Source organism: Microtus ochrogaster, linkage group LG7_11 (genome assembly GCF_000317375.1).
Source record: "Microtus ochrogaster isolate Prairie Vole_2 linkage group LG7_11, MicOch1.0, whole genome shotgun sequence".
Classification (NCBI taxonomy): Eukaryota; Metazoa; Chordata; class Mammalia; order Rodentia; family Cricetidae; genus Microtus; species Microtus ochrogaster.
In genome coordinates, this window is record NC_022032.1 from 266,994 (window position 1) to 284,580 (window position 17,587).

The 17,587-nt window shown below is 41.0% G+C and overlaps 2 protein-coding genes across 2 annotated transcripts in view; one reads left to right on the forward strand and one right to left on the reverse strand.

Annotated features, from left to right (window-relative positions):
* Alg11 (ALG11, alpha-1,2-mannosyltransferase) overlaps positions 1–4,123 on the forward strand; it is a 7,914-nt gene extending 3,791 nt beyond the window's left edge. The window contains exons 3-4 of the mRNA XM_005362407.3: positions 556–1,487; positions 3,578–4,123. Of these exons, the coding sequence (XP_005362464.1) occupies positions 556–1,487; positions 3,578–3,849 (1,204 nt within the window). The 3' untranslated portion in view covers positions 3,850–4,123. The remainder of the gene's footprint in view (positions 1–555; positions 1,488–3,577) is intronic.
* Positions 4,124–8,132: 4,009 nt separating this feature from the next.
* The window catches only part of Nek5 (NIMA related kinase 5), a 34,203-nt gene continuing 24,748 nt past the window's right edge, over positions 8,133–17,587 (reverse strand). The window contains exons 16-19 of the mRNA XM_026786854.1: positions 15,082–15,210; positions 13,198–13,329; positions 10,928–11,033; positions 8,133–8,472 (exon numbers count right to left, since the gene is read on the reverse strand). Coding sequence (XP_026642655.1) covers positions 8,307–8,472; positions 10,928–11,033; positions 13,198–13,329; positions 15,082–15,210 — 533 coding nt within the window. The 3' untranslated portion in view covers positions 8,133–8,306. The remainder of the gene's footprint in view (positions 8,473–10,927; positions 11,034–13,197; positions 13,330–15,081; positions 15,211–17,587) is intronic.

A 17,587-nucleotide genomic window follows, 5' to 3' on the forward strand; every position in this document is an offset into this window, starting at 1 on the left:
GTGCGCCACCACTGCTCGGCTAAACTGCATAGTTTATAAACAAGAGAAATGTACTGCTCGTAATTCCAGAGGTTGTGAAGTCTACAGTCCAGAGCCAAAGAATGTGATTCACTCATAGGTAACCGCTGCTTGCTGCATCTTCTTGCTGTGATGGAGTGAATGTTCTCCTTTAGTCCTCTTATAAGGTCCCACAAATAATGAGTGTAGTGCAGGGGTAAAGTGTGTATTATATATGCACAGGAGCCTGAGTTCAGTCTTCAGCAGAAGAAAGTTTAAAAAGACACAACTCCTGTTATTCCCATTATGAGTTCCTTTCCTTTCTTGCCACTCCTAAGCTTCAGCTGTAGAATGTGCAGGTAACAACCAAACTACAGCACATGGTCTCGTTTGAAATATTAAGTTAAAACCTTAAGGAAGGGTGGAGTCAGTAGTTTAAATGCAATAAATGAAAAGAGGTAGAAAACATTTTAGTATAAAAATAAGCTTGCTTGTGAATATGAGGAAATTGTAACATTTGCCTGAATTTTAACTGAAATTAATAATATTTTGTTTCAGGTATCCTGAAGCGGTTTATGTAGTATATACTGGTGACAGTAATGTCAGTGGTCAACAGATACTAGAAGGTGCTTTCAGAAGATTTAACATCAAGCTAGTTCACCCAGTACAGTTTGTTTTCTTAAGGAAGCGCTACCTTGTGGAAGATCGTCGGTATCCCCACTTCACATTGCTGGGGCAGAGTCTTGGATCCATTCTTCTTGGCTGGGAAGCTCTGATGCAGCGTGTTCCTGATGTTTACATCGACTCTATGGGATATGCTTTCACACTCCCTCTGTTTAAATATGTGGGGGGCTGCCGAGTTGGGAGCTATGTTCATTATCCCACTATCAGCACTGACATGCTCTCTGTAGTGAAGAATCAAAACACTGGATTTAATAATGCAGCTTTCATTAGCAGGAATGCTCTTCTCAGCAAAGCAAAGCTCATCTACTACTATTTATTTGCTTTTATTTATGGCCTTGTTGGTTCTTGCAGTGATGTAGTCATGGTGAATTCCACTTGGACACTGAATCATATTCTCTCACTGTGGAAAGTTGGCCATTGCACTAACATTGTTTATCCACCTTGTGATGTGCAGACATTTCTGGACATCCCCTTACATGAGAAAAAAGTGACCCCAAGACATTTGTTGGTTTCCATTGGCCAGTTCAGGCCTGAAAAGAATCACGCTTTGCAGATCAAAGCCTTTGCTAAATTGCTAAATGAGAAGGCACCTGAGTCATACCCTTCACTTAAACTTGTCCTTATTGGGGGGTGTCGAAACAAAGATGATGAGCTTCGCGTAAACCAATTGAGAAAACTGTCTGAGAATTTGGGCGTTCAAGAAGATGTGGAATTTAAAATAAACATTTCATTCGATGAATTGAAGAATTACCTGTCTGAAGCAACAATCGGGCTGCATACCATGTGGAATGAGCATTTTGGGATTGGTGAGTTTTTCTTTCCAGCAAGTTGTTTGATACTGCAAGATATGCATTTAGGTCCTTATCTTAATTCTTTTCATACTGCTATGACAAACACCAACAAAATTTATAAAAGAAAAATTAGGGAGCTCATGGTTTCAGGATTAGAATCCATATTAGGAGCACAAAGCTATGCTGACAGAAAACAACTCAAAGCTTATATCTTGTTCTACAACTTGGAGTCAGAGAATGTGCAAGTCTTTCGAAATGTCAAGGCCTGCCCCCAGTGGCACACCTTCAATAAGGTCACAGCTCCTAATCTTCCCAAACAAGTCCACCCACTGGAAACCACAAATTCAAATACATAAGCTTATGGAGAACATTCTCCTTCAAAACATCACAGTTGTTTTGATTGTTCTAGAAGCCTCTACTAAGGCTGTAAGTCACTCTAATGAATCCTATAATATATGTACTTAGTCTGCCAGTTCTGTTCCCTTAGAGAGCCCTGACTAATACACTGTGGCACAGGCAGCTGCAGATGTGGTGAAGATCGCTGGGGGAAAGTGTGAGAGCAAGAGGAGCCTCAGTAAAGAGCTGAGCAGGAGCAGGTGAGCAGGCAGAAGAAGGGGAGGCTACAGAAATGGTCATGGACTGTGCTTTGCAAGCATGGAACTAGGGTTTAGTGACAAAAAGAAAAGGAGCAGGGCTCCAGACTGCACAGTGGGGAAGGGAAGAGGCCATCAGTGACGCAGGAAAAGATCCCTGATAAGAGAACAAGAAGCAGAGGTAACCAGTGAGAGCACCTGGAGTCTGTGAGTACAGAAAGCATCATAGCTAGGTCTGTTTAGGAGAGGGAATGAAACAGAAGTACAACTAGGGAAAGCTGGAGAGAGTAACTTACACCTTCACATACGTCTTGTAGCAAGCAATAACCAAAACTTACCCAACTCCACCTTGCTGTTGAACACAGGCAGCTGTGTGTTGTGTGAGCAGCAGCACAGTTTAGTTCTCTAAGGTTGTTTACACTTTCATCTGCTGATGTTATTGAACCTCTTAAAACTTTATACTTTTGATGTTTTCTATCTTCTGGTGCTTGTTCATCTTTTATCATCTGGCAGTATTGTCTAGTCTTCTACTTTGTGTAGTATATTATCCCCCCACCCCACTCCCTACTTTGAGATGAGACAGGGAGGGTCCCACATAGCCTCGCCAGGCCTGGAACTTGCTGTGTAACTAGGGATGGCCTTGAACTATTGATCTTCCTTCATCTACCTCCCAGTGGCTAGAAATATAGGTGTGCACCATCATATGTAGTGTTTAATGTGATACTAGGGTTCAAACCCAGGGTTTCATGCATATGAGGCAAGCACTCAACCTACTGAACTATATCCTCGGTCCCAGTGTATTGACTTCATAGAATATTTCTGTAGACCTCCATCTACTTGTCTGTTTTTAATCAATAGTGAAGCAACATTATTATGACACTTTGAAAACTAAAAGGCTTAAAGAATGGGTGCTGGGGAGGTAACTCACTGAGTATCCTGCTCACAGTGCAAGCATTAGTACCTAGGTTAAGTCCCCAGCACCCGTGTAAAAGGTAGGTGTGGCAGCATACCTATGAATCCACCACTGGTGGTGGAGTGTTATAGTGTCCCCCAACCATAAAATGATTTTCATTGCTACTTCATAACTGTAATTTTGCTACTGTTATAAATGGTAAATATCTGTGTTTTCCAGTGGTCTTAGGAGACCCCTTTGAAAGGGTTGTTCAACCCCCACCCCCAAAAGGGGTTCAACCCAGAGGTTGAGAACCACGGCTCTAGTTGATGTTTAACTCACTGGCCAGACAATCTAAACAAATCAGTGAGCTCCAAAATCAGCAAGTGTCTGGCAGTCAGTGGAGAGCAATAGAGCAAGCTGAAGCTAACCTCCGTCTTGCATGGTACCTTCACAGGCAAGCACACACAAAAAATCCTTAAAATTGTTTTATTTTGTATCATATTAAATAAGCAGCTAGACTCACAAATATTTAATCAAATGTTTCAGAATTTTTTAAGATTTGTGCTCATCAAAAACTTAAAATTTTATGTGTTTTATTGTTGTTGTTTCTTTCTCAGGAGTTGTGGAGTGTATGGCAGCTGGCACAATTATCCTTGCACACAATTCAGGAGGCCCAAAGCTCGACATTGTCGTTCCTCATGAAGGACAAATAACTGGATTTCTGGCTGAGAGTGAAGAAGGCTATGCTGAAACCATGGCTCACATTCTCTCTCTGTCTGCAGAAAAGAGACTTCAGATCAGAAGGACTGCCAGAGCGTCTGTGAGCAGGTTTTCTGACCAGGAGTTTGAAGTCGCATTCCTGTCTTCTGTGGAGAAGTTACTCACTTAATGCCAAATCTGTGTATATTCTAGATATTTTATACAAAGTGGAGCTGGGGTGTGGATCAGTGGTAGAGCCTGTGCTTGGTGTATGCAAGGTCCTGTATTCCATCTCCAGCATCAAAAAGTAAAAGGAAATGCTTCATTTGGAAATGCTTTCACGTGTAAATATTTTCTACGTTTACTCTCTATTGTAATAAAGGCTACCTGAGCAATATTCTCAGCAATGTGTTTATACACATGGTAGTATTAAACAAAATGGCAAAATTATCTTTATGGAAAAAGTAATCTCATATAGCTTAATTTACAGATTTTACATTAATATTTGGTCTCAATATCTGAACAGTACAATTCTTAAAAAAAAAAAAAATACCAATTGAGCCAGGCAGTGGTGGCGCACTCCTTTAATCCCAATACTCGGGAGGCAGAGATTAAACCTGGAGAGAGCCACGCTCATGGTGCACAAGTGCTTTAACCAGTGAGTGCTTTACCCCAACCCCAGGAGTCCTGGCAAACAACAGCATGGGTAACCCTTTTAAGTATATCTAATAATTTTCTTAAAAGGAAAAAGAAGCTTCAAACAGACATCTTAATCCTAGTCTAAAACATCAATCAAGAGATGGGATAGACTGATCTCTTCATGGATATGTACAGATACGTTGAAGTCAAAACACAGGCAACAATCTTCCCCATAACTAGGTTTGTGTGGAAGTCGGGTTTTGTTTAGTGCTCATCACAGATCATTTCTATGAGTTTCACATCCATTAACAGCCCCACCCACTTAAGGCTAAAAGTCAGCCTCCATTCATTCAACAGAATAGGAAGCTAAGTTGCTTTTCTGAAGCATATCTTATCATGGTGCCCACACAGTGGGGGGTGCCAGGTGGTAGTTAGTATGCTGGGCTGGACCTGGCTTCACCCTTCACAAATATCCGACCTGCTAACACTGAAGCTATGCCTTAAATTTTTTGATTCTTGGGTGTTTCATCTGAAATCAATTTGATAATACCTTCAGAATTGTGATATAAGATGTGAAGTGTATGCAGCTACTCTGCAGATTAAGCATTGCCTCTGTAAAAGTAAGAACCAAAGATACAGTGACCTGGTAGGGGAAATGGTGTGTGGGGTGTGTATCCGGGGTGGTTTTTTAGAGAAAGGGGGAGGAGGTAAATAATGGAGGGAGGCCAGTAAAATAAAAATAAGGATGTCAGAAAAAGCCACCAAGAGTCATATTATTAAGCAATACCACCAAAAAAATAAAAATAAAAAAACCTGTAATACATGTAATTCTGTGTAATTTTATGGCTAGTCTTTGAGGTAAAACTTGGCTATAGCTCACACAGCCTACCCATCCACACAAAATATTATAAAGATTATAGAAATTGGAATTTAAAAAGCAGGATGGGATGAAAGAAGAAAGGATTCTCAACTTCTTAACACTTTAACTTCAAAATTATTTTCATGTATCAAAAGCATAAAATACAGTTTACATGTATAGTTTTTTTCAGGTGTTCCTAAGAAGGTTCTACAGATTTTTTTTTTTTTTTACTAGATGTCAGGTACTGTGCAAAAGTCGGGGCTCGTCTTTAACTGTCTCTAGGAAACCTGTGAGCAGCTGTTAAGTCCTCCACAGTTGTGACTTTTCAGTGGTCCACAGCAGTGGGGATTCACATTCCTATTACAGTGTGTGAAGTCACAACTGTGAGTATATGTTCCATTGTCTGTACAATATATTTATAACCAATGTGATGTAGAGCTAGTGATACAAAATCCACTTGTAGCTAAATCTGACGGTTGATTTCTCTACTTCAATTAAAATATTTATATTATTTTTCCACTTCTCCTTACCCCTCAGACTCTCCTACCTCTGAAGTTCATGGTCTCTTTTTCCTTAATTATTGCTATATGTGTATGCAAATAAATATATAAATGCAGCTTCTGGGTCCCTTTGGTGTTGCTTGTCTGTATTGTTTTAGGGATGACCACTGGTATTAGATGACCAATAGGGGGCTCATCCTTAGGGAAAATAATTCTTTCTCACCAGTCATTAATTCCCTGTGGCTCTTAATCTATGAAAGAGGCGCTCAACCTGTGGGTCAAGACGCCTTTGGGGGTCGCATATCAGATATCCTGCATAGCAGATATTTACATTACAGTTCATAACATTAGCAAAATTACAGTTATGACGTAGCAATGAAATAATTTTATGGTTGGGGTCACCACAACTTGAGGAACTGTATTAAAAGGTCACAGCATTAGGAAGGTTGAGAACCCTCATCTAGGGATTGAGCCATGTAAGATTTCCTCATCTGTTTTGACTATCAACTGGAGTGGTCACTCTTCAGGTCTTGTTCCAGGCACATTGTTGAGATTTTGTGGGTGTAGATTCCTTTGTCATATCTAGAAAATAAGAATATTACAACAGACTACCTGCTCCTCTGGCTCTTAAAATCTTTCTACCCCTCTCTTGTGGAATGTTCACTGTACCTTAGGTGTAAGGGTTGTGTTGTATTTTGTATCAGTTAGGACTGGGCACCCCACAGCCGCTCTTCTCTACACTGGACCAGATGTAGCTTCCTATGATGGTCTCCATCTGCTGCAGAATGAAAACTACACTTATCCGTGGTATAAAGATAGACATTTAAAATGCAGTTTCATAAACAGCAGTTTATGAAAGTGGCAGTAATATGTTCTCCAAACTCTGTGACCTCACTAACCAGGCATTGTTGAAATAGGAGCAACAAGGCTGCGTTCCCAGCACCCGGCCACCCGCACGGCTAGCTTTACCTGAAATAATTACACAGAAACTATTCTTTTAAACACTGCCTGGCCCATTAGTTCCAGCCTCTTATTGGCTAGCTCTTACATGTTAATCTAACCCATTTCTAATATCCCTGTAACACCACTAGGTGTCTTATCAGGGAAGATCTTAACCTGCATCTGTGTCTGGTAGGAGAATCATGGCGACTCCTCGACTCAGCTTCTTTCTCCCAGCATTCTGTTCTGTTTACTCCGCCTACCTAATTTTATGTCCTATTAAAGGGCCAAGGCAGTCTCTTTATTTAACCAATGAAATTAACAGAAAACAGAAAACTCTCCCCCATCAAGGCATGACTTCCCTTCTCTTGAATGATCCTTCCATCTAATTTGGCAGCTGTTGGTTACCACCAGTATATAAGTACCACTGTTGCACGTTTAGAGACAGCTCATGCTGGTCATTGTTGAGGCTTATAAGCATCACAGCTGAGCAAGACTAATGATTGCTATCCTCCCTTGGCAGCTGGCAAAGCACCTTCCTGCATTATGAAATCTAGTTTCCAGTCAAAAGAGGAAGCTTTCCAGTCAGATCACCTTGAATCCTGCAAGTCTTGTGTCCAAAGTGTGTGATGTCTTCAGCAATGGGGACTTCCCTTCAATTCTGCTAGGTAACAAAGGCAATAGCAATAGCCTATATTGTCTCGGGGGTCTCTTGATCATGGTCCCATGACAAAAAGGTTTCTGATACCAGGTACTGGGGGTTTTGTTAGTTAGTCTATGGTTCTTGGGGGAGGAGAGAACGTTGTTCTGAGTCCTCTTAGAAACCAAACCATCTCTCCCGCCCTTTATAGGTGCCTTAAGTGAGTTAGAGATAGTTGTATCTCATATAGTTGGTTTTGGTGTTGGGAATCAAACCCAAGTTCTTGTGCATGCTAAGCATCTACCTTACCTCTGAGCTATACCACCAGCCCCACATGCCCTAATTTAATAATTTCCAGAGTATTTTACAGGATCATCATGTAAGAAAAATTATGACAAGTACCAGTGTTGTTATTAGTACTTTCAGAATATTATGTAAAAGTACCCTTGACTCCTAATCATTGCTTTGAATAAGTAAATGAGAGTGCATCTGTGTTCATGTCCGTGAATACAACAGAAAAGTTACTTCTGTTACATAGCTATGATAGGAACTTCGGAATTTCTAGAAGAAAATTGGCCTCTGCAGTTTACCTCACTTTCCCCATTGTGCTTCCTCTTAACTCTGCTCACCCCCAAAGTGTAAGATCACAATAGTTCCAGTATTCTATTGCTAAAATTTGTTCCCTTGGACTCCGAGTAAATGTTACAAGAACCTTAAAGGGAATGGAAGGGTTAATAGAGTTTTACTACCATTTGAGCAAGGACCAGTGTAGTAACTGCCATACATAGCCAAAGCTGATTTTTTTTCCCTAAGAAATTTTATTTTAAAGACAAACATGGAGATATGAACAGATAGTTCCAATTTAATAGAGTTAAAGTTAAAAAACAGCATTCACCAGTTGTCCCTCAAGAGCATAATCTGGGCAAAGTATGAGCTCAGTGAGAGATTTTTCTTTAGGGACATGAATCACCAGCAATGAGAGGTAGGTTATTTATATGTGCACATCTTGACTGGCATTTGATGAACTGTGGTCTTAACAATGCAGATTAGACAGGCCAAACTCCAGACCTTCACTGGAGTTTCTGGCTGCCAAGTTTAGCCTTTCTTTTCTCTCCTGGCTTTTCAGCATTCTTGGAGCAGCTGGGAGCCTCTTCCCTTTCTTCTGTGGAAGTTGCAAGTTTTTCTAGGGATTCTATCATTTCACTTCTCAACTCATCTTCAGACTCCTCATATTTTCTGAAATAATAAGCAGTCAGAATCAGTGTTATGATATAAAAGCAGTAATAGAAAAAACTAGTTTCCTTTTTCATTGTGTGCTTCCACCTGAGCATTATGCAAGTTGGATCTTCATCAGATAGCAAATGATTGTATCCGTTTGGGTTGGGGAGGGAAGTGTATGTGACTGAATGTGTGTGCAGATGCAGGCAGGGGCAGGTGCCTATACACAGGAGAGGAAGTCCTTCTCTGTCACTCTACATTATTCCTTCAAGAATTCTCATACATGCTAAGTAGGCATTCTTTTACTGAGCTGTGTTCTCCCTGCCCCTACTCCCTAATTGTTTTAATTAAATAACTTAAAATATAATCTTCACAACATAATTATGAAGTTTTTCATGGCCTAGGCCTAATTCAGCTATTTCTTGTGCTTGCGGTCTCTTGTAGTGGATTCTGAGTGGCTGTATTTTATTTTGTTTTGAAAGAGGGTCTCATCTGGCTAGATGCTGTTTTTACATTTAAGTTTAATTTAATGAACTCATCTTCATTTCTCGTGAGAAAATTCAGCACATTATAACACCTGAACGTTTTATACTTACTTCTTCTGAGATAGTAGAAGCAATAACATCCTTTAATGTCATTTTTTATGCTGGTTTCTGAGTGTGGGGGTCTCCATGCTGTGATTCAAACTCCAAATCTGAGCAAAACCAAGTCTGAGCTTCGAATTTCTTGTGGGATTTCTTCCCAAGTGTGGTAGTTTGAGTGAGAATGCCTACCCCATAAACTCAGATATTTGAATGTTTGGTTCTCAGTTGGTGGGACTGCTTGGGAAAGATTAGGAGTTGTGGCCTTGTTGAGGTTTCAAAAGCCCACACCAGGTCTAGCCTCTCTCCCACTACCTGCCTGCCGCTACGCTCCCTGTCATGAGATCACAGACTCACCCTCTGAACCTGTAAGCAAACCCCAATTAAATGCTTCCTTTTATAAGTTTCCTTTGTCATGGTGTTTTAGCACAGCAATAGAACAGGAACTAAGACACCAAATTGGGTCAAAATAGACAAGCCACATTACTGGAATTTTTTTTTCTAACCCCTTCTTGTTTTCCAAAGGTCACAAATGGAGCAGGACCTAAAGAAGAAAACATTGAAAGAAATGTACAAAAGGAAAGGAAGAAAAAATACCTCTTCAAAATAAGGTCACAAACTATCATTAGAAAACATGTGACCAAATCTAGTGCAAAGACATGGACAAACTGGATTGTTTCAGTGTTCGGTGCTGGGAATCAAATGAGGGCTTTGTTCATGTTCAGTACACGCTCTGCCAATGAGCTAGATACCCAACTCCATTCTTCACTAACAAGGAAGATGATGAACTAACTCTAGAGGAGGTTATTTCTATGGGAGATGCTGGTAAGTTGTCCTCAAAGGGAGTACACATTAATGTGCAGCATATACAATAGTAGAAGAATTGCCTTGCATTTATGGGATATTATATTTGAATCTCAGTACTGCCAAAATTATTATCAGAAATCATTTCAAATTAATAAAATAAGAACATATGGATATAAGAAAAATTCAGTTGGGTAAAAAAAAATATACATTTAAGTGGAAAACCCAATAGATCATATCCAGATAGGTTTTTAAGAAAACATGGAAGAATGAATATATAACATGTAAAAAGTCCTAGGTTCAGTCAGTCCCTAGTGCTGCCAAAAGACAAAAACTATATCAACAACAACTATAAAGTTAAGTTGTACCTATAGAAGGAAATTTGAACTATTAGAAAATTCATTTTAAACTACCATGCACAGTGAAACATGCCTGTTCCCCACTACAAGGGAGGCTGAAATAGGAAGGGCACTTGAAATGATTTGTCTATTGGCCTGGCAACATAGAAAGATCAATCCTGTTTCAAATAAAAAATCAATACACAAAGAAAATGTGTGTGTGTGGTTTTGTTTTCTGAGACAGGGGTTCTCTCTGTGTAATAGCCCTGGCTGTCCTGGAACTCACTTTGTAGACTAGGCTGGCCTTGAACTCAACAGTGCTCTGCCTGCCTCCTGAGTTCTGGAATTAAAGGCATGTGCCACCACCAACACCTGGCATGTATATATATTTAATATCATGCAATTCATCATTTTGTGGGGGAGTTGAGATAAGATGCCATGTAGCCTGGACTGGCCTTCAATTTGCTTATAGCTGAAGCTGACATTGAATTCTTGATCCTCCTGCCTTTCTGCCTGTAACTCTCAAGTTTGGGTATTATAGATATGCCCTGCTGTGAAGCAAGCTTATGAGTCAACCCTAAAACAGAAAAACATATTCTGTTAGACACATGAATCTCTGCATGCACATGTACACCACAGAGATGGGGGAGTGGGGGCAGAGCCCAAACAAATCCATTTCTATTATAAGACTTGGTCTCCTTAGGTAGATCTCTACAGCCATCTTCTAGCTCACTTGCATGACTGACTTACATATCACCGTCAGATCCTGGATCCAGCTGTTCATCATCCACTACAACATCAGAGGCTATTTCTGCCTCTTCCTGGTCTGCTTGAGGAAGCTGTGGTTTTATCATTCCTACTGAAAGAAATAGTAAAGATTAAGGTAGACTCATCTGTGCACTGGATGAACAACATATACCCACAGTCCTACAGTGAATGCCATTCATGATGGCAAAACAAGGTGCTGACAGGGATGCCAAAAGAAACATGCTGTGGTTTGGATGTGAAATGTCCCCCACAGGCTCAAGTATTTGAACACTTAGACCCCAGCTAGTGGCACTATGTGGTGACATTGTGCAACCTTTGGGAGGTGGATCCTGAATAGGGAAAGTGGGTTGCTAGGCAAAGAGCCTTGAGTTTTATAGTCCTGCCCTGCTTCCTGGTCCATCTCTGCTCTCTGGTGCACTAAGATGTATGTGAGCAGCTGCCACATGCTCCTGACACCACAGAGACATCTTCTGCCATGCCTTCCTGGATGGACAGCAGCTCCTCAAATCATGAACCAAAAGTCCTTTGTCCCTTAAGTTGCTTCTTGTTGAGTATTTAGTATCAATGATGAGAAAAGCAATTAATGCAATATTCAGTTGTTTGGTGCTGTACTAAAAGTAGGCAACACAAGAAAAAAAATGAGTATCATGATAAGGTTCAGACAGGAAGAGACAAAATTAGCCCATTTGAAGGTTGCATAAAAATTTTAAAAGTATGAGTATCGCCGGGCAGTGGTGGCGCACGCCTTTAATCCCAGCACTCGGGAGGTAGAGGCAGGCAGATCTCTGTGAGTTGGAGACCAGCCTGGTCTACAGAGCTAGTTCCAGGACAGGCTCCAAAGCCACAGAGAAACCCTGTCACGGAAAACCAAAATAAATAAATAAATAAAGTATGAGTATCAAAACTTAAGACCTGCCAAAATCGAACCATCCTTAAAAACTTCGCTTACTGAAATAATTTAAGTCATGCAGTCATTTTCTTGGAATCCTCAAACCCATTTCTAACAGGCTATCTCAAACACAAGGTATTCCAGCCTATACTTCCAAAATGCTAGGGCCATAGTTATACAGCACTATGCCTGACCTATGCTTGATGCCCCCAGAATGAATTTAGTGTAAACTTCCTAGGGAAAAAGTTAAACAATAACACAGATGTAAACATCCCAGGAGAAAGTTAAACTGTAACATAGGAAATTATTTTTTGATTCAGTGGAAAATAAATCACTTAGTAATGCATCTAAATAAAGATGAAGAATCATATGGTAGCCATTTTGAGTCAATTAAGAAAATCTGATAATAAAAATATAATATGGATTAGTCAGGTGCGGTAGTACATGCCTTTAATTCCAGCACTCAGGAAGCACAGGCACAGAGTGTGTGTGTGTGTGTGTGTGTGTGTGTGTGTGTGTGTGTGTGTGTGTGTGTGTGTATCATGTGAGATTATATATATAGTGTGTGTATCACGTGAGATTTTATATATGTATATATATGTATATAGAGAGAGACAGAGAGAGAAAGAGAAAGAGAGAGAGAGAGAGAGAAAGGAAGTTATATAATCATATAGGGGGAGGAAGGAAGGAGAGTAGAAAAAATATATAGCTCAATAAAAACAGTAAAAAATAAAAAATAATATATAACATATATATTGTATCTGTATGTAATGATGTGTGCTTGTCATCCTAGCTACTCAAGAAGCAGGAAGATCACTTGTGCCTATAAGCTTGATGTTTTCTTGGACAACACAAAGATTCTGGTGAGAAGGAAGGGATGAGTGTTGCTTTAAAAATGAAGACCACTCAGGAGGTAGAGGAAGATGGATCCCTGTGAGTTCAAGCTCAGCCTGGTCTACATAACAAAGAGTTCCAGGCTATCCAGCTGTCCAGAGCTACAAAGTGGCGTGTACTCTTTGAAAGCAAAATACAGTGGAAACAAAACAAAACGAACTATGTTGGTTTGCATTCTCATTGCCCATAGGAAAATAAAGTGAGCCCCTGAATACCTATCAGAGATGAGCAATGCTAGATTCAGTTGTCACCTTCAAATGCTACACAAAATTATGCCTCTGTCCTTGGAAGTTCATGCCATTTGTTACATCACTTGGAAACAGCTTGATTTGGGAGCAAATCAAACAAGGCAAGACATGTTCCCAGTTCTCTCGCACGGCAAAATACTGTTAGCACCTTTCTGCACTCACAAAGCATCAACATAACTCCATGGGGGTACCGGTAGCTTAGTAAGAAATAAACTACATACCAGGCTCTCCTTCCCTGGCTGACAGTGAATTACTGCAGGCATGGGCTGCTGCCAAAGCACTCGAGGTCCCTGGTACATACCACCACTGCTTCCCACTTTCTGGACTACCTTCCATCACAACAACTTGGCCATCTACAAAGGATACTGCATTAGCAAACATAAAGGTGCTTCTTTGTTCAGTTTCTCTAAGACCATAAAATGTTAGAACCATGGATGTAATCACATTCCCCATTTTATTAATAAAGAGACCGGCATAAAAGCAACTTTACTGCCTTTTTGTCACGTGTTGATGAGAAGAGTCATATTTTACTGTGTGCACTGGGATGAGTTTCCATGTGCTTATTTTTTAAGCTGAGTTCACCCTTGGTCTTTCAGAATTATAAGTCAGCTCATTAACTCACTTTCATGATACACTTATCTCTTGGCGCCCAAAGCAGATTAATTAGAATGCATCCAATGATATAAAAATCTGTGCATGTGGGCTCGAGAAATGGCTTAGCAATTGAAAGCACTTGCAGCTCTTGGAGAAGATTCAAGTTCGCTTCCCACATGGTCTCTTTCTACCACCTGTAACTCCAGCTTCAGGGAGATGCTAATGGCTGGTCTCCACAGACACTTTCTCATGTGTATATCCACACACAGACACAATGGTCCATAATTAAAGGTAATAAAATTAAAATATTTTCAAATATGTGTATGATTCAATAGTTTACAGGAAATTGGCACTATCTGCATAAAAGCTATGCACACCTTCCCACATACTTTTATAGGAGTGGGGATGAGACAGTGTCTCATGCAGTTTACACTAGCTTTGAGCTGACTATGTACCTGAGGGTGATCTTGAACTCCTGATACTCCTGGTCTCCATCTCTCCCTCCCAAATGTTGAGATTACAGCATGTGCCACCATGTCTAATGACCAGCACACTTTATTCTATAAGACTTCATTTTTATTATTTTTAGTAATTATGTGTATATGTGTGAGGGTGTTGGTTTGTGCATGTGGTTGCAGTACTCAGGAGGTCAGAAGAAGGGGTTAGGTCTCCTACAGCTCAAGTTACATGCTACCATAGTTGGGTGCTGGGAACTGAGCTGCTGAGCCATCTCTCCAGCCTATTCCATAGGCTTTAAATCAACCCTAGGTGACTTGCCCAGCATAACACAATGCAAATGCTGCACAATCATTGCTATACTGCACTACTTAGGGAACAAGCACAAGAAGACAGCCGTATGTGTTCAGCATAGGCAAAGCTTTTGTTCTGAATAGTTCCATTTGGGATAATTGAGTCCAAGGACATGGGTGGTTGTTCACTCACCTTATACCACGGTTTTAAACTTTAACCTGTTCTCAGGGTTATGCGATAAGAAGGAACAAAGGAAGTGAGCAATAAAAAACCTCCCTGCTTATTAAGATGACTTCCAAGGGCTTGGGGGTTGAGTCAGTAGTGAAAACTGCTTGTTGCATAAACATGACCACCTGTTTGCTGGAGCTTGACCTGTGCATGCTAGACGAGCTCTTGACAGCAGAATTGCATCCCTAACCCGAAGACCAATTTTATTACTGAGGGGTAAAAGAAACCGTCGATGAAATGACAAGGCTCTAATTAGGCTGGTGTGGGAATTAAGTCCAGAAGACACCCTCCTGTTTCCCCCCTCTCACTTCAGGAAAGACAGCAGGTGTGGTTTTCTTCCTTTCCTTTTGCATGACCAGCATCATCAACTGCTAGGATAACTAGAAGCCAAGTCTCAATTTGATTCTCCGGAGGCCCAAACAACGTCTGTGTCAAACGTTTAGTGACTGAGAAGTGACAACTATTCCAATAAGTGTGTGCTGGGAGCACAGCTGTGCCAGGCCCCGGCCAACACTAACCGACCCAAGACTCACCCTCAGGCATGGTGGGGCAGGTGGAGGTGACATCCGCTGTTGCCATTATTTGCAGCAGAGTCTGAGGCGCTCGGGCATCCCACCGCCGCCTGTTCTCCACAGAGACGATCTCAGAAAAGTGACAGCCCTCTGGGTGTAAGACAATAACTCATTAGTTCCATGGCAGCCAGAGAGTGATGACAGCACCGAGCAATTCTTAGGTACTGTCCTTATTTGCTTTCTGTTGCTGTAACAAACACCATGGCCAAAAGCAGCTGTTGGAGAAAAGGGTTTATCTCATCTTACAGCGTGAAACACTTCCTCACAAAGGAAGTCACGGCAGGAGCTCCAGGCAGGCACTGAAGCAGAGGCCATGGAAGAGTGCTTTCTCAGCTCACATTCAGTCCCGTTCCTTCTGCCTCCCAAAACCACTGCCCAGGGATGGCATCGTGGGTAGGGTGCTCACAATCAATAAATGGGACCTCCTGAAACTGAAAAGCTTTTGTAAAGCAAAGGACATGATCAACAAGACAAAATGGCAGCCTACAGAATGGGGAAAGAGCTTCACCAACCCCACATCAGACAGAGGTCTGATCTCCAGATTATACAAAGAACTCAAGAAATTGGTCATCAAAAGAACAAGTAAAAAAATGGAGTACTGACTTAAACAGAGAATTCTCAACAAAGGAATCTAAAATGGCTGAAAGACACCTAAGGAAATGCTCAACATCCTTAGTCATCAGAGAAATGCAAATCAAAACAACTCTGAGATTCCATCTTACATCTGTAAGAATGGCCAAGATCAAAAACACTGATAACAACTTATGCTGGAGAGGTTGTGGGGTAAGGGGAACACCCCTGCATTGCTGGTGGGAATGCAAGCTGGTACAGCCCCTTTGGATATCAGTAGGGCGATTTCTCAGAAAATTAGGAAACAACTTTCCTCAAGACCCAGTAATACCACTTTTGGGTATATATCCAAAGGATGCTCAATTGTGCCACAACGACATGTGCTCAACTATGTTCACGGCAGCTTTGTTTGTCATAGCCAGAACCTGGAAACAACCTAAATGCCCCTTTATGGAAGAATGGATAAGGAAAATGTGGTATATTTACACAATGGAGTACTACACAGCAGAAAAAAATGACATCTTGAATTTTGCAGGCAAATGAGTAGAGCTAGAAAACATCATTTTGGGTGAGGTAACCCAGACACAGAAAGACAATTATCATATGTACCCACTCATAAGTGTTTTTTAAACATGAAGCAAAGAAAATCAGCCTAGAAATCACAATCCCAGAGAACCTAGACAACAATGAGGACTCTAAGAGAGATTTACATAGATCTTATCTACATGGGAAGTAAGAAAATACAAGATCTCCTGAGTAAATTGAGAGCATAGGTACCTTGGGAGATGGTTGAAGGGGAGGGGAGAGGAAGGGAGGGGAGCAGAGAAAAATGTAGTGCTCAATAAAAATTAATTAAAAAAAAGAAGAACCAGTTCTTCCCCATTTAAGAAAATATGTATATACACATTCTTTTACTTCATTTTCAAATATGTAATCTTACATGTGATTTTTTTAAAATTTTGTTTTGTAGTATCATTGTTTAGGATCAGATTTTTCCCAATGCAATGCTTAGTTTTAATTGTCTATTTGATATGATGAAGAATCAAGTGGAATAGAGCCTCAGCGAGGGACTATCTGGATCTGGGCATGTCTGTTGGGAGCCTTCTTTATTTCCTCAATTGATGTGGAAGAACTCTGCAGACTGTGGGCAGCACAGCTCTCTAGGTTTGGCTCCTGATTATATTTGAGTAGAGAAAGTGATCTGAGCAGCAGCTACACCTGCTTCTGAGTGTAGATGTGGTATGATGGGAGGCTTCACGCTCCTGCTGCCTTGACTCTGGGCTCCCACATCAGGTGGCTCACAACCTCCTGTAATTCCAAGGGATCTGTCTCTGGCCTCCATCAGCACCTTCATGCAAGAGGTGCACAAAACCCCCTGCAGGCACACACGTATAAAAGTCAATCAATCAATCAATCATTTTTTATTAAGGGAAAATTATTTATTAGGCACCTCTCATTAAGGCAGGTATCTTGTACATATCCTATATCACTCTTATTACTATAGCAACCCTGTGTGGTTATTATTACTGCTGTTTCCTATGCCTCAAAGAGGAAAAAGGGGATTTAGAACATGAAAGTAACTTGCAAAAGAAGAAATGCCCCATGACCAGAAACCCCAGTGCCAGCTAGGATTCAGACTACCACTGGCTCCAGAACCCTGGATTATGCATGGTTTCCTATGTCGCCACAGTGCTCAAGAGTGACAGAGTCCTACCTAGCAGCAGAAGACATGGAGGCAGAGGAAAAATTCAGAGGTATCTCTGAGGAGGAGATGGCCTGCGTGTGAAGAAGGAGCAATGCCTTGATCTGAAGCAAAGGTCTCTGGGAAGGAGGAGGACACATGCTGAGGTTGAGGTACTTGCTCTGTTGTGTGTGTGTGCGCGTGTGCGCGTGTGTG